General features: G+C 52.3%; 1 protein-coding gene across 5 annotated transcripts in view; it reads right to left on the reverse strand.

The window, feature by feature from the left end:
* Positions 1-219: 219 nt before the first annotated feature.
* Positions 220-26,407, reverse strand: part of B3GAT1 (beta-1,3-glucuronyltransferase 1) — a 34,728-nt gene continuing 8,540 nt past the window's right edge. Inside the window, exons 2-7 of one of the 5 annotated variants that reach the window (XM_048328916.1) lie at positions 15,592-15,710; positions 15,288-15,434; positions 12,082-12,554; positions 9,419-9,715; positions 3,791-3,908; positions 220-2,710 (exon numbers count right to left, since the gene is read on the reverse strand). In XM_048328916.1, the coding sequence (XP_048184873.1) occupies positions 3,822-3,908; positions 9,419-9,715; positions 12,082-12,554; positions 15,288-15,434; positions 15,592-15,595 (1,008 nt within the window). In that variant the 5' untranslated portion in view covers positions 15,596-15,710 and the 3' untranslated portion in view covers positions 220-2,710; positions 3,791-3,821. Of the gene's footprint in view, positions 2,711-3,790; positions 3,909-9,418; positions 9,716-12,081; positions 12,591-15,287; positions 15,435-15,574; positions 15,711-26,407 lie in introns of all 5 variants that reach the window. The other 4 variants (XM_048328915.1, XM_048328917.1, XM_048328918.1 and 1 more) reach the window with 4 other exon arrangements.

Consider the following 26,407-nt stretch of genomic DNA (forward strand, 5'->3'; position numbering starts at 1 on the left):
ACACAAACTCGGGATTTAGGTAAACATGACGTTCTTTGAACTCACCAGCTCCAAGGCACAGAGGAGCTGCAGCCTCCTTAGGGAGAGGAAGAGATCAAACTCGAGCTGTGAATCCTTCAGGACCTCCAAGGAGTCGCTGCTTTCTGTGCCAGTAGCAGGATTCAGGCTCTGAGGGAAACACCAGACTGTGTCTGTAAGGGAGGTGCAGGGTATTCTGGCTCTTAGAAACCATCATTTTATTTAACAAATTTAAATACAGTTTGTTTAAAACTGACAACAGACAGTGCAGCTGGAACACACTCCATCCTGGCCACGTCTGGTCACACCTATCTCTGCTCCCCAGGGCCACGGCAGCTGAAAGGGCCCAGGCTCCTGTGGCCAGAGCAAATGTGCAGGGCTGTGTTCAGAACTCCATCCTTTGCATCTTTCTGGAAGTTATTTCCTTCCGAGGAGGGAAGGTTGGAACCCAGCAGGGACTGGAATTCAGATTAGTGAACCAAAACATGCAGCTCAGAGAGGACATCAGTTGGAAACTCTATCAATGTTATGAAAACGTGGTAGTCCTTGAAAAATGTCTCTTTCCACTGTCGGGTTTGCAGGCTGAAGGGAACTCAGAAGTACAATAATAGAATAAATCTACTTGAGTGCAGAGTTTTAATCCAAGATAACAATACCTGTTCCCACAGAGCAGCCAGCAGCATCCAACACTTTCTATCCAAGTAGTGCTTCAGCCACCGCATCTAAAAGGAACATTTTTGTAAAGGCTTCTGTGGCTGGGAACTAAAGAATGTGACTTTTCCCCAATGGTTCTGATATACAGTGGGGGAAAATAATTTACAAAAAATATTTTCCTTTGAAATATCAGGAAATACACAATGTCATTAGTCCAAGGAGAGACTTCTGTACCACGAAGCCAACAATCAAACCCAGAGCACTTTAATAGTTCTATATGTTAGGGCTAAAAAATAACCACATCTGTTGCAGGATTACATTTTCCCCTCAGTTCAAAGGTAAAATTGTGCTTCAGACCTTTTTGAAAGAATTGGGACAGTGGGGGGGGGGGGGTGATGAAAGGTTTGACAACAGTTATGAAGGGGGAGGGAATTTAGGGGTTTTGGATGGGGAGAAGGGGCCTGTCGTACCTCAGTTGTTATCTCAGCATGTTCGGCAGCCTCAAACAGAGTCACCCACGGTGGCAGCACCCAGGTCCTGCTCCTGCACTGCTCAGTCCTGTCTCTCACCGAGGGGCAAAGCCCACCTTCAGCACCCCCCTTTCACCAACACTGCCCTTTGGTGTCACACACCGGGGCAGAGGTGACCGATGTCCTGCTTGATGCCACCTCGAGCCAGGTGCTGAGCCCAGGATCCCCTTCCCAAGGGTGCTGCTCTGTCCATCAGAGGTGACTGGGAACTGCTCCAGGGTGGTTTTTCACTCCAGGAGCTCTGCAGGAGCAGAAATAGGGGCTGAAGGGTACATTCCAGTCACATGGGAAATGCACTAAAATCACCTCTTAGCATCCAGTCCCTAATTTGAAGCAGTTTTATTTTTTAAGAGTGGAAATTTGCCTTTAGGTAGGAGCACCCTTCAGAGAATCCCACCCCTAATGCTCACAGGAACCAAATTAGGGCTAAACAGGACCAAGATCTGGATGAATGTTACAGTGTGTGGCCCCAGCAATCTCATAAATCCCCAGTTCCAATTATTTTAGCATTTTTAGAGACCCACATGCTGGAAACACGACTCCATCCAGGATCAGTGGTGAATTGGTGGTGATCAGCATCTCCCTGATCCTATCCCTCTATCCCACTCTGGGGACATCCCCCAGGGGTGTTACAAGAACGATGGGGACAAACCTTCTAGCAGGGATAGAACGAGGGCCGATGGTTTAAACTAAAAGAGGATATATTAGATACAAGGACGTTCTTCTACAATGAGGGTGGTGTAACACTGGCACAGGTTGCCTGGAGATGTGGTGGATGCCCCATCCCTGGGAATATTCAAGGCCAGGAGCAACCTGGCCCAGCTGAAGGTGCCCCCTGCCCACGGCAGGGGGTTGGACCAGAGGACCTTTCCACCCCCAACCCTGCTATGATTCCATGAACGCCAAGAAATGGGAGGGTGCCCCCCAAACTGTGAAACTGAGGAAGGAAAAGGAGAGGGAATACAGAGAACAGCGATGCTTCATGGGTTTGTTCTAACCTGCCTTGCTTTTCCCCCTCCCCCAAACCCTTCCTGTCTTGTGCAGCGTAACAAACACTGATTAAAGTAGGTTTAAAATTAAGGGCTAAGGTGCCATCTCGGAAGGCAGCTGTCCCCTCCACGGCCAGAGAGCTGCTCGGGCTGTCGCACACGTGGCCACAAGGTCGGTGTGTCTCAGCAAAACCAGTCCCAGGGGCACTGCCGTGGCTCTCACCCTCACCCAGGTGCTGGCAAACAGCCCCTGCTCGGTGCAGCCCCATCCCGGCGGGGCTCCAGCGCAGCGAGCCGGGAGCTGGCAGTCCTGGCCTTTCTGTGCTTTTGTCTCCACCTCCGGAGCGTCTGCTTGTGCTCCGAGTCCAGGAGGAAGGGCAGGGGGTCCGGGCAGTTTATGTATGCAGTGTTGCTTGGTTTCAGAAGGCTAAAACTCGTGGGAGTCAGCAGAGGTCCTGGCTCCCGCCTGGCTGGCTGGGTGGGTGCTGCGGAGAGGAACCTTGCGCATGAAGAAATCTTCTGCAACAGAGACACAAGCAGCACGGGTATCACCCCTCTGCCTCGCTGCAGAGCCATCCCAAAGCCCTCTCCCACTGCAGGTCCCGAGCTGGGCTGCCTGGGCTGGGGGAGCAGCACTGGGGACAGCGCTGGAGAGCTCCAGCCCCTCTGCGAAGCCTCTCCCTGGCACAGAGAACCTGGTGCAGGCTCCCCTGCTGCCCTGCCAAGGCCACAGAGCAGCAGGCAGGGCCCCGTCCTGCTTCCCGCAGGGAATTTGCCATTCTTGGTAAAAATTCACCACTGCTGTGCAAATCTATGCCCTTCCTGCTCTTGCTTCTCAGGACTCGAGAGCAGCGACCTCCTCTCCCTCCAGGCCTGGTTCTACACTCGAGTTTAAGGGAATTGTGCACTTATTTTTTTATTATTAATGAAGCACAGCTCTACAGGCTGGGTGCAGATACAAGTGAATAGCTCGTCCTTCGCTCCTGCAGCCCCACTGCAGAAATACCCAAGGCATGAATAAACACAAATCAGCCATCAATGGGTGTGTTCTTTCCTCCTTTCCACTGCAAAAGACACCCCATGCTCTCCTCAGGTGAACAAACACCTCAGGTGGGGTTTAGCCCACAGCTTCCCATACTCCTCACTGCCTCTGTGTGGCTTCAGTGTGGTTATAAATTAAATATTTCCCTCAGTGATAGCTTCTGCCGGACTTCAAAATCCTTTGGCTGGTACTGCTTTAGCTTTCCTCAGGTGTTTGCAGGTGGATGAATCCACACCCTTCACCCCTGTGCTTCAGCTGTATTAGACAGTTAACAAGGCAACCTTGTTTAGACAAGGATCTTAATGGTGTAACTTCTGCCTAAATTCCTGCTCCCTGCAGGAGCTTCCCCTCAACCTCTCACCAGGTATTTAGCATTTTGTCTTAAAAACAGATTAACTTAAAAAAAGAGAGATTAACTAATGGTCTTGAGACGTTTGGCAGTAAGGGAAGGTCAGGGTGGTGAATAATGGAAATGAAAAAGGGCATTTAAAAGAGCTTTTATCGTTCTCCTGCCCCTTCTCTAGCTTCTCATTGCTGTTAGGAACGTGTGCTCTTACCTGGTGTTGGTCTCCGTTCAGCCGTGCACAGTCAGATTTCCACATTGGGATCTGTGAATCCTTTCTTGCCCTCGTTCACCAGCACAGGCTTTTCTGTCCTTGTGTGCCAGACTAAAATCTGAAGAAGCCAGCAGAAGTCATTAGCTGCACCTCTCCAGTGCACTAACAAATATTCCTGCACATTAAATCAATAGTGCAATTTAACCAGCCACCCTGGAGCCTAATGGTGCATCCACCGCTGAGAGGGGCTTTGCATAAACCTTCATTTAGGCAGAGCTGCCGCTCTGCAAAATGCACAGTGCACAGAAATTACCCATTTTACAGTGTGCTGTCGTGGGACATTAACCTGCTCCTTCCATGTAGTTATCCAGCAGCTTCCTCGAAAGGCTCATCAGCCTTCCAATGGAGTAAGGCAGCTCCCTCCCAGCCAGGGAATCACATCCCTGCCTCCCCACAGAGCCAGTTCCTCACTCTACTTCTTGGTTATCACCTTACACCCCTGGTCTGTGGAGTCACTCAGAGGGGAAATGCAAATTCCTGATGTTCAGGTCACATTGTGAGGGAAGAGGCATCTGGCTGAGTGCCACCAGCTCTTCCCATCACCTCCCCTGCCTTCGACTGGGGGAAATAGAAACTGAATTTTTCAGCACATCCCTGAAAATCCGCTACTGGGCAGAAGACATCAGTCTGCCCCCTAACCTCGGCATCACTTCTCTTTTCACTCTGGAATTCTTTCCAGGGCCTAAAAAGCCAGGAGAGTGTCACCGAGCTGGGAAGGACTCACTGCTGCTGCAGTGCTGGTGCAGCCTCTGCTGCCTCAGAGCTGCTGAGGCAGGAGCTGGTTCCAGAATCCTCCCTTCTTCCCACGAGCTCTGCGCTGCACACACCCTCTCATAACCCAGCACTACCCTAAGGATCCCCTCAAAAGCCCCCTCCCCAGTCCCTTTGGAATGCTGGCCCCACACAGCCACCCCCTATGCTGTACCAGGTATTAAAACCCCTCTCCAGCTTGCTTAAAACAGAACTGAAGCTTCTCCTAAAAGCTTCCGTCGGTCTTGGCAGCAAAGTTGCACAGAGATCAACATCTGTGGAGGAGAACTGGCAAAATCTGAGGTGGCTGAGTGTTTCCAGGGGGCTATTATAGGAAATTGTTTCTACTTGCTGTGCTCAGACGGTTCTGGAAGCTGCTTAAAATACTCAATTATTCTCAGTGCTTTCCCCCTAGAACCAGGATTGCTGGGAGCAGCTTTATCCTCTCCGAGCAGGTTTCCTGCTCCCCCTCACCTGTGGCTCTTTCCCACCCCGTGGGGTTTCCCTCTGGTTGCCATGACAATCCCCTACACACTGAATCCTGCAAACCACTTCCACCCGGTGCCTGCCTTCCTGAAAAACGAGGGCACGTTCTCCTTCTGAAGGATGAACAAAGCCCTTTTCAAACCCTCCTGGTTCAAGCAGAGCACCTTCCCCCTCCTTCCCAAGGAGCTTGTTTGACCAAATTCATCTCTGATGTGAGCAGTCACCTCCTGTGTGGAGCTTAAATCTCTGCTGATACTGAAGCAGTAGAGACCAACTGCTGGCTGGAGTGGGTCCAAAAATCCATTTCATCATCCCCCACAAGCACCTCAGAGCCCGCTTCTCAAAGTTATCCTGGATTCCAGCGCTGCTCTCCCCACAGCAGCGGCTCTGCTGCAATTACTGCGCTGCCTGCCCGGGAAAAGGCAAAACCAAACAGGGCTAACGAGTGGCTCTCTGCAGGCACCAGCGACAGGTCCAACAGCAGAAAGGTGCTGGAGAAATCCTGTAGCCAGTTCTCCTCTCCAGTGGGAGCTGGTGAGAGCCCTTGACACTGCTGACACTCCACACTCAGCCCTGCTTGTGGCCCAGGGACTCACTCACACTTCAGCAGCTCTGACCACACGCTCCACAAGCAGTGGAGCACAGCTGCACGTGATCAGCCTTCTCCTTCAACTGGATCCCACTTCTGCACTGTTACTGCCAAATGTCAAAAAAGGGAGATTAAACAAGCTAAAATGGACCCATTTTCAGAGTCTGCAGCTTGATACAGCAGCTTTTACCATTTTTCATGCTGTGCTCTTTAACGTGGGAGGTAGATCACCATTTAGCACAGAAACATTTGCTTTTCCTTTCAGCCAGTGCTTGGTTTTTCCAACAAGCAGTGTGCTTCATGCCTCAGGGAAGCTTTGGCTCCCTCACAAGAGACCAAACAGTGAGTGGCACCGAATATCTGACTTTTCCTGAGCAGTGGTTTCATACAGGTCACCTGAGGGACTCCCCTTTGAAAATACTACTGCAAAACCCTTCCAGTCATTGCCAGCCCTGCCATTTGCAGTCACAGGGCTCAAAGCAGATCTGGGAGATGACAGGGATTCATCTCCACAGCAGAACAATTCATTGTCTTCCAACAGGAGATTAAAAAGCAGACAGGAGAGTCGACCTGCAGTGGGAGGGGGTCGCAGGGCTTCCAGCACACAGACCCTCCCAGGAGGGGTTCAGGAGTTGTTGCTTGAAATGGAAACTACAGAATGTGAAGGAAAAGAGACACCAGGCTGAAAGGGCAGCTTTGCTCCCCGTCCTCCAGCCTGACAACAAAAAGTTCCCCCAGCTGTGGCATTCATGGTGCCCATGGGCCCCCTGACTCTCCTTTCCTGGCTGAGCTCACTGCAGATTATTCTCCTGGGTGTTAATAGAAAATGGGGAGCAGAATGTCCCCCCCTTCCATCAGCCTCACGGGAATGCCAAGTCTCAGACCTCCCTCCTGTGCCAGTGGACTGAAGACAGGATGGTTTGATTTGGGGGAGTAGGGAAATGCACGAGCAGTAGAACTCCAAATGCAGAGAATCCTTGCAAAGCCCTGTTTCCTTACAGCTCCAGGATAAATCAATCCTTCCCTCCTCATTAGGAGGGATAACTTTCCCCTCAGCAAATAATACCAACTTTCTCTACTTTCTCCTTCATTTTGGGCAGCTCCCAAATCCAAGAAAATAAGCAGGATACGTGGCCTTTGGCCTAAGCTTCAGCTTTTTGCAGAAGTGTGTGTTTGTGGGCTGAATTCTGATCAATATTGCCAGTACAGCACTGCACACAGGGAAGGCAGCATTTTTGGAGAACAGATGCCTGTGCTTATCTTACACATTCCTCTGATCCCTCCTTAATGACTCTATCTAAGCACATCATAATTTTTAATGTAAATCTCCCTGCAAAGCAGGTGTGTGGTTATGTTTAACAGAAGCAAAGCATGACAAGTGCTGGGAGCACAGCAGAGAGAGAGAGAGAGAGAGAGGAGCCTGGGCTTTGATCTCGGGATGAGAGGACCCCAGACCACAGCTGGCTTTGGGCCTTCTCTGCTGCTGGCCCGAACTCTGCTCCTGGTAAAATGGGGGAGTAAAACCAGAAATGGAGACTTCCAGGGGAATGGAGGCTGCTGGCAGCAGCTGAAGCAGAAAGGCAGAACCCAACCTGCAAAGCTGCCCTCGGAGCTTGCCAGGAGCAGACAGCATTCAGCTCACAACAAGGACCCTTGTGAGCTCTCCCCAGCCCAGCCAAGAAAAGAAGCACAGTCTGCTTCCGATGCTGGGCAGCAATCCCTGCTTCTTCCTCCCCATCCCTGACCTGTGTCACAGCCCTGCCTGGCTCCAGCACCATTTGTTTCCTCCTGCCTGGAAACAACCTTTTCTTTCCTCTCCTTCCTCCGGTGTTCCTCCAAGGCTGTCATTCCCACCCCCAGCCTTTAGCACAGCTTCCTTCCAACAGGTACTTATTCACAGCAGGGACAGTAGGGCAAGGACTGAATGGAGTAAACACCCCTAATCTTCTGTGTACCAGCCTAAAAGCAGCCTGTCCATCTCTCCTGCCTGTTGGAAACACATTTATTTCCACACTGGGCCCAGGAACAGGGATCTGATTTTAATCCAGTCTCTTTCCCTAACCTCGGGAGGCTGCTTGTGTTATTTGTCCCAGCACTGGACAGCCAAACACAGACACGTGGATTCAGAGAGGCACAGCAGGTACCAGATAAAACCCAGACTTGCTCCTTTCCCTGGGCTTCCCCTTCTTATTCCTGGTTTCCTTATGAGGAAAACAGAGTGATCCCTGGTTTTTTCCATGGCTGGGGGCTGTGGAGCAGTGCACATGGAAATCAGACAAAAGGTATTAGAAGCTCTTTTTTTCCTATCCCAAAAAGGGATGGAGACCTGGATCCAGCACTGGGGCTGATGGCAATAACAACTTATTTGCAATAAAAGAACAATTCTGTTGGGGTAATTAAGCAATAAAGGCTCTCTAATTCAGACTGGCTGATGTTTATAACAGACAAAGGTGTGAGAGTGCTACACAGGGGTCTCTGATCTCAGAGGCACCCCCACCACAGCTCCAGTGTTTAGGGAACCCACTCACAAAGCTTCAAAGCCCTTGACAGCACCTCTGTTGCTGATGGGCTGTGGGTGACGCCTGTCACACTAACCAGCTTTGTCTCATGGTGTCTCCCACGCTCCCCTGTCAGCCCAGACAGATTCATCTCTCATCCTAGACTAGGAAGCCTTCAGGAGAGCCACCAGCGTGCTCTGGGTTTCTGTGTTATTTAGCACATGGGGTTCTGCTCCATGTGCGCAGTCAGGATCGATCAGTCAGCTGACAGCAGTGAAATCCCCCCCAAACAAAGCTTTCTGGAAGCCTCCTGGAGCTCAGAGCAATATCCCAGGCACTAAAACATTTCTATATTAGCTCTGACACAGAAAAATCCAGGTTGTTGTGGGCACCTACAGCACAGACATTGCAGAGATGTCAGGAGGGAGAAGACAACTTGGCAACAAGGCAGAGACTGTGTGAACAGCCCTTGGCTGTGGCTGCTGCTCCTGGGTTACAGCTCACACGGCCCCACAGAGCCAAACCTCAGCGTGTCACAGCACTCAAACCCCCTCAGGAACTCACATTAATTCACTTCAACCATGGAATTCCCTGCTCCAGGGGATCAGCAAGGCCACAGGAAAGCCCACCTTGAAAACAAATTTTTTTAGGGGTAGTATAAGAAAGAACAGCTACGGGGGAAAGAAGACTCTGTATTTCGAGGCTTATGCAACCACTAGCAGCCTGCAACCAAAACAGTTAAGTGCCCTCCACACATTTTAGTGAGTAATCACCCATTCCCTGCTTCCACGAAACGGGGGTGTGCTCCCTCCAAACACAGAGGAGCAGCCTGGAGGAGACTGAGGGGAGGCTCACAGCTGTCTGCGATTTCTTCATGAGGGGCAGGGGATGGACAGGCATTGATCTCTTCTTTCTGGTGAGCAGGGACAGGACCCAGGGAAGCGCTGGAGCTGTGTCAGGGGAGGGTTAGGCTGGATATCAGGGAAAAGGTTCTTCCCCCAGAGGGTGCTGGGCACTGCCCAGGCTCCCCAGAGAATGGGCACAGCCCCGAGGCTTCCAGAGCCCCAGGAGCGTTTGGACAGCACTGCCAGGGATGCCCAGGCTGGGATTGTTGGAGCAGGAGCTGGATAATCCTTCCAACTCAGGATGTTCTGCAATTCTGTGAAGTGATGGAATGATGGGGCTGACCGGGGTTTTCCCCCCCTCTGGCTCCTCACAACCCCCCACATGAGGACGAGCCCATACCTTAGTGCAATTGGCAGCCTTGGGCTCGAGGTCGTTGAGGGTGACCAGCTCCCGGAGCAGGCTGCTCTCCTGGTAGCCACCCTTGACTCCCCGCAGTTTGAAGTAGGCCTGAGAGCGCTGCAGGATGAGCCTGAGGTTGACGGCGAAGCCGGCCATGTCGATGGCGAAGGGGCGGTGCGGGTCGAACACGGTTTTCCAGCCGTACACCTTCCCCGCCGCGTTCACCTTGGGCGACTCGTAGCGCAGGCCGCCCACGAAGGCCACGGGCCACACCGACACCTTCCTGGTGCTGCGCATCTGGGGGCGAGCACACACAGGGACACGCTGACCCCCGCCCGTGGCTTCCGCGTGGTTCCCAGCAGAACCCATCCTGCGATCCCACGTCCCGAGCTCCAGCTGGAGCCGACAACCTGCACCCCACCCCGAGGCAGCACCTCTGTGGCTCAGGCCTCACCTGTAAGAGGCTGCCCGTGCCAGAGCTGGACAAGTGAAGTGCTTTGGAAAGTGCCAGCTGGCAGCAATGGCCACGGAGCCGAGCTGGGCTCAGCACTGAAAACAAAGCAGCCAAAAAGGAGCGTCTCTGGGATTTATGAGTGGGGTTTTTGTCCAGCTGTCGGGCTCCACATGGGCAAAGACACAGGAGAGAAGCACCTTGTCCAAGGCCACCTGGAAATGCCGGAATGGCATGTCTAGGAAGAAAGGTGGTCTCTATTAAGGTATTTAAGCTGCGATCTCAGCCTATGCAAGGCTAAGGGCATCTCCAGAGTGAGGTACTGCAGCTCCCCGCCTCGGGGCCAGCTGGGAAGCACAGCCTCTCCAGACATTCCCAGCAGGCAGGACAGTCCTTTCTCACTGCTCCTGCCCCGTGGAACAACGCCGGGTGCCTCTGCTCCCTCCGGTCGCCAGAAATAGAGCGGAGCCACCAGGGGCTGCCTGCACTTGCCAAGGCAGATGCTTTGAATGCCACTCTGCCCGCTCACGCCCAGCACCCTGCCCTGCTCCCTGGCAGGCTCAGCCTCCCGTCCTGCTCTCAGCTCGCTCTCTTAGATCAGGGATCTCCCAGAGCTAATCTCATCACTGCTAATTACTGCAAACAAGAGCAGAAGAGCTCTGGCACTTGCCCTTCTGCATTATACAGCTGCTAACGGCAGCCCCTGTCCACAGGGAACAATAATGTGTGTCTCCTGCATTTCACAGCACATTTCCTTGGCTCAGTGACCTTAACTGCAGAGACATATCAGAGAGGAGAAGCCTCTACGAGCACAGCACACGAGTGAATGAAGGAATCCTTTCTGCTTTATTCATGTGAGGAGTCTGTCTCAAGATGCTGCCAGAGCCAGCCTTAAAGGGGACGGGGGAAGAAAGAAATTCAGTCTGAATTCACTTTCAGCTTTCAAAGCGTGTGTGTTCCTGTGGCTGTGCAAGCTAAAGTGAGAGCCGTCAGGGAAGGGAAAGAGGCATGTATGAGGAAATAAATAGGAGATCCCTATGGTATGAAAACTGGCAGCTGGTGGGGGAGGAAGCAATCCTCCTTTCTTGTCCCTTGCTGCAAGAGTTTGGTGTCAGGGGGAGGGAACAAGTAATTTCTGAGCTGGAAGCCAGGTGAGGTACCTGGCACTGTAAGACCATTCAAACCTGCAGACAGGAGTTCCTTTAGAGCCCCAGTTGGAGTGGAACAAAGAGCAAAGGTGGAAAAGCCCGGGGAAAACTTCCCCTGCTCAAGCACAATCAGATTGTCAGGACACGCTGAAATTCAGCCCTGGAGCCACAAACTTCCAGGGGGAGATCTTGGCTCCTCTGCCTGCTGACAGCAGCCTGGGAGACATCCATGCCCGGGTGCTGCAAGAGGAATTGCTCCAGGGGGGAGAAGCTGTCCGTCTCCTGGCACAGAGACATCCCTCGCCCCGGCAGCGCAGGAAGGGCTCCGCTTTCCCAGCAGGGGAAGCAAAATCTCTGACCAACTCCCGCTCCTCGGGTGTGCAGCAAGGCAGAGACAAGCACAGAGAACATCTCTGAACAAGATGTCCTGGAAGCGCCGCGGCTGTGCTGACACAGCTCAGGGGTGGCTCTGGCAGGGCACTGCTGCCTCCCTCAGCCGGGGTCTGTGCGGAGCGGGCGCCAGGCTCCTGATAGCCACGGAATTTAACCTTGGGATGGAGCAAGCAAAGGCAAACGGCAGGGCAGGAAAAGGAGCTCCAGGGACCCCTCAAATAAAAACAGACAGGAATTAACAGACAGCCAAGTGGTGGAGAAGGAAGGTGGAAAAGGTCAGATGAGCTGGAAATCTCCGGGATGAGGCGAGGAAGAAGGGTGGCTGAGGTTTCTTTGCACATCGGGCAGCAGGGGATGTTCCAACCCTAACAAGGCTCCCCACAGGGGAAGGCGACTCCTCATTAGCTCCCTTTCCATGGAAGCTGCCTCCTGCTCACATGCCACAGATAAACCGGGGTTCCCGTGGCTTCCCACGGGATGCTTTGACTCTGGGAAACACACAGGGTAACAGAGCCCCGGAGAAAAGCTGAGCACAGCTGCAGCGACTACAGCCAGGACTAATCCAGAGCTCAGGAGATGACATGCGCAGCATCTCCTCAGCTCACTCACGGCATCTCTCACCCCCTCCCCGTGGTAATCAGCCACGTTCAGCCCTCCCAGCCACCTCTTACCTCCTCGAAGAGCTCCAGACTGTAGGTGTTATCATCATCAGCAAAGTAAACAATCCCGGGCTGGCTGTTGTTTTTGTTAAAGGTCTCTCTCAGCCACCTGAGGGCCAGGTTCCTCTGCATGGTGCCGCGGGGGATGCGGGGGTCCCTCATGTCCCCGCGCAGTTTGTAGTTGCGGGGTGTCTCCACGTTGAGGTGGGTGTAGTTGAGCCCCGTGTCCCGCAGCAGGCGGGTGATGAGTGGCGTGCGGCGCTGGGCATCCTCCACCAGGATCCAGTGCAGGTTGGGCACGTGCAGCAGCGTGTTGGCCAGCCGGGTCAGCTCTGCCTTCTGCACGGGCCGGCTGTAGGTGGGGGTGACCACGTGGATGGTGGGCAGCGTGTCCGACCACGGGGGTGGGCGCGTGTACACGTACTCTGTCCTCACCACCTCCACAATGTCCCGGTCCGACAGGCAGTATTCCTTGGAGTCCAAGCCTGCAGCGAGATCACGCTGGGAGTCACCACCATCATCTGAGCAAGGGCATGGAGAGAAGAGAAAGCCGCATGGACTCGGGTGTCCGGCACCCCCTGGCTGAGCCAGCAGGCTGCGGCCACCAGCGGGTCACCCCCGTGGGTGCGAGGAGAGGAAACGGGCTCAGGTGGAGGCTTTCATAAATAAGTGCACGGATAAATAAAGGAGTCAGGGACAAACACACGTGAGAAAAGAAGATTCTGCTGCTAGAAAACCAGCATAAATAAAAGGCCATAGAGCCCAGGACAACTGGGCTGAGTGCTCACAACAAGGAGCTTCAAAAAGCACCCAGAAGAGACGGGATCGTAGAGCGATTGGATCTAGATCAAGAAAATAGCCACATGGACTGATGATCCATCATCCCTGAAGAGCTCCAGTGCTCTGGGCACCGTGCTCAGTGGGACAGGACTCATGGCTCTGCACTCAGGCACTGGGGCACCTGGACTGGGAGGCAGGGGAATAACTGGTGGAAAACACCAGGCCAATGAAGATCTCCAGCAGCGTGGTCTGGGCAGGACACTGCAGTGCCCCACTGCTCTCTGACAGGCACAGAGAAGTGGGGAAAGACACGCTTCAAACCCAGAAATGGAGAGTGGAAATTAAAGCCTGTAATTGTAGGTTTTTCCTGCAGAGACTTTCCCCTGCCTTTAACTAACCTGCCTCAAAAAGGCCCCTCCAGCCTCTGAACATAACAGCCCCCTCAGGGGTGCAGATGTGAGCAGTGAACTGCCTAAAGATTGGATACTCTGATCCAAACATATGAAATCCCTGCAAATTGTTCACAATCAGCTCAAGGGAAACCAATGTTGACGCACCTGCCACTTTTCCAGGGTCCAACTTCCCCAGTTTCCACTGCAGAGCAGTGGGAATGCCACGGTCTGCAGAGATGAAGGGGGACCCCCACTCAGGATGTAAGCCTGGCTCTCCAGTGGGCACAGAACACTTTGAGCCATAGATTTTGCAAAATCAGGTAACTACCAGGAACTCGAGATGAGAAAGAACAGGAACAGAGAGCCATTAGATCTGGCCCAGCAGGGGACTACCCATGGCTTTTTCATAGCGTGTTATTCTTCCAGCAGCACAGGCTTTGATACCTGAACCACACGAAGGCCTCGTACTCCATGGCATTGACAGAGGGGGGTCGGTATTTGAGGGAGGGAACAGGGTATGTGTTGATAGCAGGCCCCATGTACTGCAAAGCACCTCAGCATCACACAGCAGAGCTCTCTGAGAGCAGAGAATGCTGGAATCAATTCAGAAATCAATCTGTGAAATTCATTGGACACAGACACAAATGAAATTAGCCAGGACAGTGCCCGAGACAGTTTGCAGCCCTGCAGGTCAAAGCCCCAGCTGTAAGCCCTGGCACGGGGAGGCTCTGCTGTTCTGGGCATCTCCAGGTGCACATCTCTCTCAGCACCTGATAGCAGAGGATCTCAGAAACGCTCCACAAGAACAAAATGGTTCCTCTCAAGAGCTTTGAGGTTGGTCTCTACCACCACTCACTTTCCACTGGGGGCTGTGAGAAGCAGAGAAGTGTCTTATCAAGGTCATCAGGAGTTCTTGACTGAGTCATTGGAGCAGTCTCTGTGCTGTAACTGCAGTGGCCATTCACAGAAAACAGCTTTTAGGGCAGTGAACCAAACTGCTGTACGGACAGGCAGCGTGTTTTCAGTCATCTTTAAAGTCCTGTTTTAGAGCCCAGTAGATCCCTCACCCTCTGAAACACTGTCCCCAGAAGGGACCAGAGTCATTTTTTCCTGCCCAAAGCCTCAGGGGTGGCTGTCAGGAGAAAGGGAAAGCTGCTCGGGGCAGAAGGAGCTTCCTACAACTCAAGCTGCACATCAGTGCCCAGCAAAGGGATAAGCAGCTGTGGAGGATGGGGACAAACTCTAAAAGGGAAGAGAATCCCTCAGAGAAAGGGAACAGAGAGGATGAAAGGGTCCTGCAAATGAGCTGGCCTTCTTCCCCCAGACCAGCCTGCCTACAGCAGAAGGGCAGAGCCAAGAAGGAAGGTGGCAGAGGGCAGCGTGGCTTCTTCCAGCCCCCAAGAGCCCTCACGACCCTTAGGTATTACTGCTGTGCCAAGAACAGGACCAAGCTAGGATGCTTCCAGCCGAAAGAACTTCCTACAGCCTCCAGATTTGGGCCAGGGCTGTATTTACTGCAGTGTGTGACAGGCCGTGTGGAAGTCAACTTCTCATAGCTTTGTAACTCCCCCAGGAAGGTGAGATCTGGCTCTGCCTTCTCCTTCAAGTGCAAGAGCACTGCTTTCTGCTTTCCTTAAAAAGTGCTCTCAGCCTCACGTCTCCTGGAGCAGCTGCCTCGAGTGGCAGCTTTGTTTCCTCTGCTCTCTTTGCAGCTTTCCTGCTGGAATAACTCTGTCTGCAGAGAGCTGCAAAGGCCAGCAGGGAGGGAATCCTCTCTCAGGGAACAAAGAGAAGCAGCACTCTGGATTTAGGCCATAAAGAGCTCTCCAAGTGCAATGAGCACATCCCATGACTTGGAGTTTGATGCCTCTGGAGGACCCCTACGAGCACTGGGCTGTTCCTACAGCAGAGGTGGGGAGGCTCCTGCATGGGCATGGTCTGGGAGCTGAGATGAGCATGGCTGCCATGGAGAAATGGAATGAGAGAGGAGATGAGGGCGAAGGGGGGATGCACGGACTTGGCATGGGCTGGTTTGGTTTCTCTCACCCTTGTGCACTGCAAGCAGCGGAGCAATGGTGCTCTGGTGCCACACGGTGATTAGTAGTGTCCAGGGCAGAACTATCAGCACGATAGCCAGGATGTCTCGTCTCTTCGGCATCTCCAAGACTGACTGGGCCCACAGCTCCTCATTACCTGACAGTGAAAACCCCAGAGACAGAACAGCAGAGCACATGGAGAACAGAAATAAATGGGCAGGAAGGAGCAAGGACAGAGAGAGAGAGAACGCGAGAGAGGGAGAGAGCAGCGAAGGCGACACGACTCGTGGGTCTTACCAGTGCTTACAACCCACCCATTGCAGAAGCAGGTTTGCAGGGGCCTCGGCTGCTGAGCCCAGGAGCAGGAGAGCACTTCTGCAGGGCACTGCTGGAGCTGCCAGCAGGAACCTCAGGGACTCATGTGGAAGCAAACCTGCAACACAGAGCAAAGGTGAGTAGGCAGAGAAAGTACCAGAATTCCCAAATCCTCCTCAAGAAGAACAGACCCCACTGAGGCAGTGAGCAGCAGCAAAGTGTCCCACCCCTCCAGGGAGATTCCTCCTGGGTGCCCAGGGCCTTGCTTTCCCCTTGTCAAGCAAGTCCCTCTTGCCAGCCAAATGAAAGCTGCTCGGTGCCGCAGTGTCTGAGCCATCCCAGCGGAAAAGAACCTTCCCCACGAGCCAGCCAAGCCCACGGAAGGAGCAGAGACTGCCATGACCACACCACTGCCTGACACATCAGCACATGCTGTGATCCCCCAGATCCTCTCCCTCGGCCGGGCAGAGCTCTTGGGGTGGCTGCACCTCTGCTCCCGTGGCACAAAGACGTGATCCCATATTTTTCCCCATCCGTATCCCCTCGGCTCGGCCCATCCTGCCGGCAGCTCCAACACAGCCAGTTTTAGCTCAGGCTTCCAGCAGCCTGCTCAGGTTCATTCCCCCTCAGAGGTGCTGTGCCTGGAGTATATTAAAGTGCCACAATGGCTTAGTTTGATGCAACACGAGCACATACAAGATTTAAGCAGACTGCGTTTTACCCGGGCGCCGCGGCGAGCAAAGCACAGCACTTAGCGGGGCTGCCACGCAGGGTGGGCAGTTTGCAAACACGGGTAGCAGTTTAGTGCCGCTGCTCCCATGTGGGGGAACGCATCAGAGGCTGCTAAAAGGGCTGCAGTGCAGGCAGGGAGAGCCCAGGGATACTGCAGAGGGAGCAGGATGCTCTGGGAAAAGCACTGCTCTCCTGCCGCCAGTGATCTGGGAATTATCAGACCCCTCCTTCAGTCAGAGGGAGCTCCTTGAGCCTGGGCTCTTGATGCCACGCTACTTGTGCAAATGTTTTCTCAGAGCTGGCTTTTTCCTGGTGGCATGGGGCAGGCATGGAGAAATCCAGGTTCAGATCCCTGATTAGCCCGAATTGGATTGATGCCAATTTCCCTTGGCCCCTGGGCTGTACAGCCAGCCCCTGGCATGAAGCCCACTTGGAGCGAAATGGCTCCAAGAGCTGACAGGTCTTTCCTCTAAAGGAATCTTGCAATCAAGCGATATTCAAGTGGCTGGACAGAACCTGGTTCTTCCAAATTAGCACTTCAATCACAGAGGTATTAATTTACCAGGGAAAACAAGAGGGAGGGAGGACATAGGTTGGGCTTTGTCCTTAAAAGTGACATGTAAATGTTCTTCAACTAAAGTTTCAGTGAACACTTGTTTTTTTCCACACATACAAAACACAAACTTGTAGGAAAATTTCCAGCCAACTCTAGCAAACAGCCAGTTCCCCAGCCAGAGCTCTCTCCTTTTTTTCAGAATTGGTGAAAGCAGCCTCATTCAGACAAAATAAACCAGGGAGGAAGAGGAGGAATTATTCCAGCAAGCATCAGCCTTCTGCTGCCTCCCTGTCCAGCTCTCAGAGCCAGAGAAATCCCGCTGGCCTTGCTCTGCCAAATACAGTGCCCTCAGGAAAGAGCATCTGGCCTCATCCCTGCCGTCCCTGCGGTCGCTGACCGTGCCTGAACAGAGGACATGGAGTGTTGGCATCCTTTGAATCCTCGGATAAAGCTGGAACACATCCCTTGAGCATCCCCTGCCAGGGCCGGGCTGTAGGGGGCAGCTGGAAAGCCTGAACACCTTACCCGGTAAAGTGCCTTCCCCAGAAATGCACCAAGGACAGGATTCTGCTGCTGGAGAGGGGGTGGGAGCAAATGACAGCTAAAAAAGCCCCTCAGAGCCCATCCACAGCCCCTGGCCAGCTGCCACGGTGGGCTGGCATCACCAAATGCCCTGTTTGTCACCGGCAGCTTCCTCCAGACACAGTGCCCCTACCTTAAAGCTGCCCTTTCCCTGCCTCCTGCCCATCCAGGCTCAATTCAGCCTCCTCCCGTGGGTCAGGCTGGGCTTGGCATGATGGAAGAAGAGCACCTTTGGGCTGGGATGCTGCTCTGCTTTCCAACCCCTCAGCACAGGGGAGAACGAGCAGGCTCCAACGATTTGTGCATCGATTCCTTTTTATTTGCTCCGGAGCATTCAGCAGCTCCCTGGTCACTCAGCTGTCACTCTGGAGCTCCAGCTGGGCCAGCACAGCCCACTCGTGGGCAAGCAGAGAGAGCTGCCAGGCACAGGGAATGTTCCCTTCCCTGTCCCCCCAGAGCTGGCTGAGCTCTGCTCGCACCATCGGCGCTTCAGGGCTGCAGATGTGACTCAGATGCAGTGGCTGCAATTAATATCCCCAAAGGGACACGACCCCAGGGTGGGTCCCGGATGCTGATGGGTGATGGCAGGGACATGGAGCCAGAGCCTGACCCCAGTTCTGGCCACGCTCTGCACCCCGAGCTGCCTGGCAGCACCCCCAGAGCACCACAGGCTCTGCTCTGCAGCAAAGGCATTTCCTCACTGCTAATTCCTGAAGGGATTCGCTTTTATTGATGACCCTGCCTGAAGGACACGGTAAGAATTCCTTGGGGCTGCTGTGAGCACTGTGAAATCTCCATCCAGAGTATTTCAAGCTTCCCTCTCCAACACCCTGATGCCACCGAGGGCCTCGGTGCGAGGTGACGCCGGCTCTCAGTGTCACAAAGCCACGCTCCCCCCTCTCCTCGCGTGCCAAAGGCGAAATCCATTTCCTCCCGTGAACAACATCAGCCAGGAATACACGTGAGCCTGTGATTTTACACTGCTGGTGAGACGAGTCACAGCTTTGCAGCCCGAGACAAAGAGCTTGCCCTAAATCCCAAAATTCCCTTGTTGCCAAAGCCAGGCGACGCTTTTTGCTGCTGTTCGTGGCACGAGACAAAAATTGGTCTGGGAAAAAGGATTCTCCTCTTCAAGGCATTCACTCCACCCCTGCCCCATCGTAACACCACTCTACTTTTCCCACTGACAGTGCTCGAAACAAAACCTGCTTCGTTCAGATCGTCAGTTTTAAACTTCTGCCGTCTCCTCTTCCCCAGGGAAATGAAGGAGGAGGAACAAATTTAAGCATCAATTAAACCGATCAAACTGTATTTTCCACTACAGAAAGTATCCCGCCTTTTTCACTTTTTCACTTTTGAAAAGTGAGGCGAAGGACACAAACCACTGGCTCGAATGTGATTTTGGGGTTAAAGTACTCCTAAAACAAAGGAGTTTTGCACGGTTTTGGGAAGAATCAGGTGCCACATGACGAGAGAGATCCCCATCCTCCGGCAGAGGGCAATGGTGTCGAGGAATGACAATATGGAAAGGGCACTGATCTAATAAAAAAGCTTTAATAAATCCTGGAGCCACGTGTCGGTAACATGCTGGATTATTAAACACTGAGGGTTCTTTTTTTAAATCAAGTTAATTGGCATCATCTCTGACACTTGCCATAGGAACGACTGATTTGATCTGCAACCTTTATAGTCAGTTTTACCTTCATTCCTCCTTTGGGGCTGCTCAGCCCCAGTGTCATTAATCCTTGGTTTGCCCACATTGAAGAGAAGCGATTTAGAAAATGTTAAACTAAGGAACGGCTTGGTTTGAATTTGTACCTATACATCTAACTGGAGTAAAAACATTGTCTAGATGTAAAAAAAATACACCCAAAAAAGTCCCCAAACAAACATAGCAAACACTTTGTTGTGCACCAAACCAGCCAGGAAATAACAAACAAACGCTGCCAAAACCTGCAACAAAAGCTTTACAAAGAAAATAAACACTCACACTTCAGGATATTCTCACCAAAAGCTTTTCCCTCCAGGCAAAGTATCCCCAAAATTTCAGCACAGGGTTCCTTTCACTTTTGCAACAGCAGCTGATCCCTGCTGAAAAATGATGCTGGAGTGGCACAGGGCAGAGCTGGTCCCTCTGCTCTGCCCACCCCAACTCACAACCCCTGGGATCCCAAAAACCCCTCTGACTTCACACCCAGGCTCAGGCAGATGTCTGGCACAGAAATGAACCGCAGGGATGTGAGTGCAGGGATGTCCTGCCCACTTCCCAGAGGGGGAAACTGAGGCACGGGGTGGGCACAGCACAGCAGACTCTGGGGACAAGGCTGGGTCAGGACAAGGGGCCAGGTTGGATGGGGTTGGGAGCAGCCTGGGATAGTGGAAGGTGTCCCTGCCTGTGGCAGGGGGTGGAATGTTATGGGCTTTAAGGTCCCTTCAACCCAAATAATTCTGGAATTCCGGGATTCTGGAGCAATTCTGAACTCCAGGTGCTCCACTGCTCCCTGCTCCCTTCCACGCTGCTTGGCAGGGGATGGGCACTCCAAGGCTCTGTCTAAGATTTTTGGTGTTTGGCAGAACAGCCTTGTAAAATACAGGCTAAAAATAAAGGTAGTAATAAAAGCCTCTTGCTCGTTAATTACTCTGTAAGCCATTACTGCCTAAAAACCCCATAACTTTAATGGGGGCTATTATAAGTATAGTAGCAAAACTGTGGAGCTAATTACTGTTTAGTTATTAAGCAGAACATAGCCAGACCTGAGTAATGAGCACACAGAATTGCTGCTTCTTGGAGGATTTAATCAGGGGTGGTGTTTTCAAGCTCAGATTCTCCTGATCCAGGGGACAAAAGGACAGAGGATTTTCAGGCCAGACCTCCCAGAGATCTGCGAGGGGGAATGGCCACCCCTGAGCTGATCTGTGCAGCACAAACCTTGGGCTGCAGGTCAGCAAAGGGAGGGAAAATGATCAGAAATGTTCCAGATCTCCAGAAGAATTCTTCCAGCTACAGGAGACCCGGATTCATCCGTGGGAATCCAAACTGTGGAGCCAATGCTGCGGTGGAGGGTGAGGGTTTGCATCATCTCTTCACCCAGCATTTGTTGCCTTCTTTTAAAAATTAAAATAATTCCTGTGGCCAGAAATACAGAAATAATGTATTCTTCTTTTTATTTATTTATTTATTTTTAATTTCAGAAATTCAGGAATACTGGAAAAGCCTGGTTAAGGAAGCTCAGTTTCAGGAGGCTGTTTTTATCACTCAATATTTTCTCCAGCTTCACCTACAAACCACAGTCACTGCACTTGCCTTGGCTACAGAGCCATTCCTTGTGTTTTCCAACTGCCAGAGAAATTAAGGCACAAAATTTCCCTGACCTTGCAACTGCTGAGGCAAAACCTGACCCACTCTTCCTCCTTCCAGCCTGAGCCCTGTTGCCACAAATGGGATCAAGAACACGGCTTATCTCCCAGGAAAAAAAAAAATATTAACCAAGCTTCTCAGAACAACACTTAAATTTTAAAGCAAGCATGAGTAAAGTGGATCAAGGGAGCTCAACACAAGCACAATTAGCTGCTGGAACTTACTGCCACAGGATACTGAGAAGAACAAGAACTTAACAGGATTCGAAAAAGGATTAGTTGTGTATGTGAATAAACTGCATATCCAGAATTAGAATGAACCACCCACCAGTTTGGAAAACGTATAAACCCTTGAGTTTCAGAGCTTCAGCCAAATTTTAACAAGCATCAGAAACTTTCTCTTCTCCAGATTAATCCCCCCTCCATGGTACAATCAGGACAGGAGGTGTGGTGGCACTGCTCTTATGCTGTGACACAGTCCCAAGATTCCACTGCTTCCAACAGCAAGGCACATCTCCTGGGAAAGCTTTGAAAGATTGGATTCATTGTCCTAAACGTGTTCATTTTCCTGTACAGGTTCTCACACTGCAGTCATCACCACAGTGCCCAAATGCTGTTTAGATTTCTCTCTAGCTACAGGCACTGCACTTCCTTTCCTTGTTGCTCCAAAGGGATCTTTTCCAAAGCTGGAAAAGGCAGGAATCCTTTTATTAAGTGATTTTGGAAAGGGCTGAACCCGGGCTTTGCAATCTCCTTGTGCTAAGCAAAAAACGTGTCACACACTTGGCACCAGCAGTGGAGAGGCTGCTGCGGGTCCTGGATGCCGGGAGAGCCTCACCAGGGAATGCCATCAGTTATTGGGGCCCTTTCTGCTTCCAAAGGATGCTCTGCTCTGCCAGGATTGGCAGCGCTCTCTCCAGCCAGGAAAGCTGTGGCTTGACTCAGGTCTGGGAGGAGAAAGCCTCTCCAGCACCCAATCCTCCTTGATAAACGGCTGCACTTCGCACATGGCTTTTAAAAAGCATCTCCTCCGAGATGAAAAGCTGTTTGACTTACAGCCCACTTCCAAACCAGAGAGGCAACTGGGAGTTGTTTTTCTTTGGGAAAAGTTGGTGGATTTTCCTTACAGTTCCTTGTGGGTGAATGCTGGGAAAATGCTCCAACAATTAGCTCATTTAAGGGTTTCTGCATCAAGTCTCCTCATCTGATGACACAACACACCTTGAGCTGTCCCCTCTGCTCAGCTCAGACCACATCAGCACTGCCAGCATCAGACATATTCCCAGGCTCTCTATTTCCACCTCTGTGGTCTGCATTGCACTGAATATTTTGTGCACCGCTGACTCCCGTGGATCTGAAAAAGTGACATTAACAAAGGATGACCCAATTTCAACGTGATTGGGCTAAATTCCACAGCTTCATAATAGGCTTTGCATATGCTTGTCCAAGGGGTTTGAAGGCATGTGCTGCCACGTGACACCTCATGGGAAGAGGTGGCAGGTCAGAATGACCTAAACCTCACTTTTCCAGAGGAAAAGCCTCACCTTTCCAACCTGCAGGCCAGAAAACTGCATTTCTCCAGGATGAGCAAGGGTGAATCGTTGAGCCAAATGTGTCAAGGCTTCCTCTGGACATTCCTTTCTCCCTCTAGCCAAGGAAGCCTAACAAGCCAAACCAGTACAACACGACAGAAGGATAAATGGAGACAGACTGTGGTGCTCACTGATGCTGGAGCAAAGATTGCATCACCTGCACCACTCCACAGCTTCTGCTGGTGATGGCTGAGAGGCTTTTAAACTCTGTCTGAATTAATGGTGAAGGATTCTGTGGGTGCATCTGGAGCCCTGGGCTGGTGGGACATTCTGGGAGCTGCCTTCCCTTATGCTGGCAAGTTCACAAATCAAACTTCAAATGGGAAGAGCTGTGCCCAGCAAGCCACAGAGCCTCATTTTATCTCCCAATGTTCTCAGTTCCAGACCTGGAGATGAGACTGCTTTCCTCCCACAGCCAGTGCCAGGGGGGCACAGCAGGGCAGGGCACACACCTTTGGCATCACCTGGGAGCAGCTCAGCAGACCCACAGCCACCAGCAGTCATTTTTAATTAAAGAGTTCTTCCCTACCCCTGGAAGAAAAGAAATCCTGCTCTATTTAAAATGAGTTATTAATAACCTGATTCTAATGTATAAAAGAAAAGGGGAAAAAGAAGCTCGCAGAGCTGTGAGCAAGTTTGCCCTCTCCCACTGCACAAAGCCACCACTGGGCTCTCTAAACACCTTAAAAAGGGATTTAGTTTTTAAAAACACGATTATTCTCTTTTCAATAGCGAACATCAATATCTTAAAGGTGGTTTTTTTTGAAGCCTGGGGGGAAAAAAACATGAAGGCATCCAAATTCTCCATCACTTTTGGAAACAGCAGCTGCTGTAGGCACAAGTCCCTGAAGACAGAGCTGAAGTGGAAATTGCTTTGGAGCTGCTGGACGTTGTGCAATGTCCAGGCGAGGAGATGCTCCAGACAGGCAGCCAGGAGCGCTCCTTGCCCTGGGAGCACAGGGAGGCTGTTCCTGCCTGGGGGAGGCAGAGTGCTCCAGGCAATGCTGTGAATTCCCACCCGCATCTCCTCCCTGCTCCTCCCAACACGTGCTGCTCACGAGCTGGGGGAGCCTGGAAGGAGCTGCTTTGTATTTCAGAAGCACCCAGAGCAGCCACTGAGGGAATTTCAACCGAGGAGTGTCTGGGCTGTAAATTCACGTTTAAATTTCTGCCTTATTCCAAACCACCTTTTCACTGCAGAGGAGCTGCCGGGGCTCCCAGGTGAACTGCTGCACCCTGAGCCAGAGTCCTTGCTCCCTTCTGTCCCAGCAACACCGCAGCACACCCCAGCACTGCAGGAGCAGATTTATGGCACAGCAGTGCCAGTCACAGGAGTATTTCCTGCAGGTTTTCATTCCTGTGGCCTTTCAGGACAGGCCTAGCAAAGCTCAGCGTGGCACTCAGAGTGCCGCTGGTCAAGAAACCAGCCACAAACCACTAGAGAGAAAATTCCCAGCTGCCATCCCCATTGGACGGCTCCTTTAAAGGGATGGGGCTCAAATCCTGATGCCTCTCAGTGCAGGGTGCCCAAACAGGGCACAGAGCCCGACAGCCTGTGACCTCTGCAGGAGTCACTAATGGGACTGAGGAATTAACATTGATTCTTTGATGCCATAGCGTGGAAAGGGAAGTGCGGATTCTTTGATGCCATAGCGTGGAAAGGGAAGTGCGGGGGGGAATTTGGGATGATTAAGCAGATGCCCAACTATAATTCAGCAGCTTGCACCGCAATCAATCGGTGCTCGCAGCCCCGCAGTCCATTAGTGCAGCCACGAACCTGCACACGCTGCTTGGAAGCAGGAAGGTCATTTTTCAATTGTTTCCATTGGATTTCTGGTCCCTGCAGGAATTCTGACCCTGCTGGGCCTGCTCAAAGGAGCACTCGGGGCTTCCCGTGGTGCTCTCATCCTCCTTCCCTCCCCAACTGCCTCCCCAGGGAACACGAAGGCTTCTGCCTGCCTGGGAACCTTTGACATGTCAGGATAACCTGGCCCATCTTCCATTTGAGAGGCATTTGGCAGGGAGCCATTCCTTCTCTTCTAGCAGCATAAAACCCCACGTGCCAATCCAATAAACCCGGAGCTATGCCAGCATTGCCCGAGGAAATGGGATTTGGCTCTCAGAGGGAAAGGCACAGGATAAATGTACAAGTTTGTCCTGCTTCCAACTCCAGCCTGGTTCTGACTCTGGCTTCCCTGTGGCTGAGTTATTCTGGCTCACCTCACCTCAGCCTGCTCTGGAGATGAGGTGGAAATAGCTGCCCACTTTTGGCCAGGATCACAAGGCTCGAGGAGCTCAGAGGCTGAACACAGCGATGGGACACGCACCGACACCTGGGGTGCTGGCAGAGCCCAGCTCTCACCAACCCCATGGCCTGGAAAAGGTAATTTCTCTTAATTTTAGAATCTCTCAGGGTCCAAGCCCATCCAGATCTTCTGAAGGAAAAATGGAGGAGCCAAGCAGAAGCTGGAGACAGAGTGAAGCTGACAGTTCCACAGCTCATAACTCAGTGAGCACAAGGTTGTCACAGGAAGAAAAGCACTTATGGGTGCTGCCCCCTGCTCCCTCCCCAGCCCCTGCCCTTCTCAGGAGCATCCTCAGCCCTTGGAAAAGCTTGTCCTGCTTGGCCAAGCACCATCCTGCCACCAAACACTCCCTGTGGTGCAGAGAGTGCCGCAGCAGCAGGGAACCCTAATCTACAGGTGGCTGAGGGCACACACCCCTCGTGTGACACAGCCAGAGCTGCAGACATGCCTGAGGGACACCCAGACTCCCCTGCAGGCTTTTAGGTGCAAGGTGAGGTGCCAGACAAGCCCTTGGGGAGCTCTGAGGAACTGGAGGGGTTTGTAAGGGCTGCTCTAAGAATATTGTAATCACGCAGTAATTATGGCACATCTCAAATCAACCAGGCAAATTGCAGCATTATTATTACGGCTGTCACCAACCTTGCCTGGCAGAGATCAGGCCGTGCCCTGCCCAAGGAGGCAGCAGGGTTAGGGAACATCCACAGAGCTGCAGCACAGCCCCACCAACACTCCCTTCAGGCCTGCCCAACCCACACCCTGCCAGCCTGGCAGCTTCCTCCTTCTTAGGACCACATCTGTACTTTCCTCAGCTGCATCTCAAGGTACCACACTTGATTAGTCAGGTTGATTTTACCTTTTTTTTTAATTAAACAACTATCTTCAAGCACAAGAGCGGCCCTTGTGATTTGATTGGAACTGTCAGTCTTTCAAATGTCATTCCTACAGATGACTAATCTTTAAAAACATGAGTTACTAAACTCATTGACTCAGTTGATAATGAGCCAGAGCAGAAATGATGCTTGAGACAGAGAGGGAGGAACCAGAGCTGCCTGCGCTCTGAAGGTGCTGCATGGGGCTGCTCTGTGGCTCGAGGGACTGGGGCCTCCTGGGAAATGCCAAGTGCAGGCCATGGAAATGGGGATGTGGCACATCAGTGAGGACATCTGGACCCTCCTGGTCCTCCCAGCCACCGCCATGTTGACAAAAAGAGGATTTTCTGTCTCAGTCTCTCTGAGTGTGCTGGTTCTCAGTGCGGAGTGAAGACATCTCTTCCCTCTGCCTCCAATGCAGGCTCCCTTTGGAACAGGTTCCCCTGGACTCCCTGATCCTCAGTTTTCCCATATCCACCCAGTGTAGCACACCTTTGGGAAGTATCCCAAGCTTTACAAGCTGCAAGTGCCCCACAGCATGAGCAGCAGAGAGGGGCACGTGCTGATCCCATCCCAAACGTGGATTCTTCCCTACTCCACAGGCCCTGTCCCCAGCCTGGGGTGCCAGCACTGCAGAGCTTCCACTCTGCTCTGTACCAGGATAACTCAGGCTCCCAGGTGAGTTATGAACCTGAGCATCCTCTTGCCTTTAGAGCCTCCTGGAACAAGAGAGAAAGAGCTGCCAGGCAGGGCAGGGGTAGCGCAGGCAGCACTAGCAAAAGACAAACGGGAGAAGGAAGGACGTGCATGTGTGGGGCGAT

Source organism: Corvus hawaiiensis, chromosome 25 (assembly GCF_020740725.1).
Source record: "Corvus hawaiiensis isolate bCorHaw1 chromosome 25, bCorHaw1.pri.cur, whole genome shotgun sequence".
Taxonomy (NCBI): Eukaryota; Metazoa; Chordata; class Aves; order Passeriformes; family Corvidae; genus Corvus; species Corvus hawaiiensis.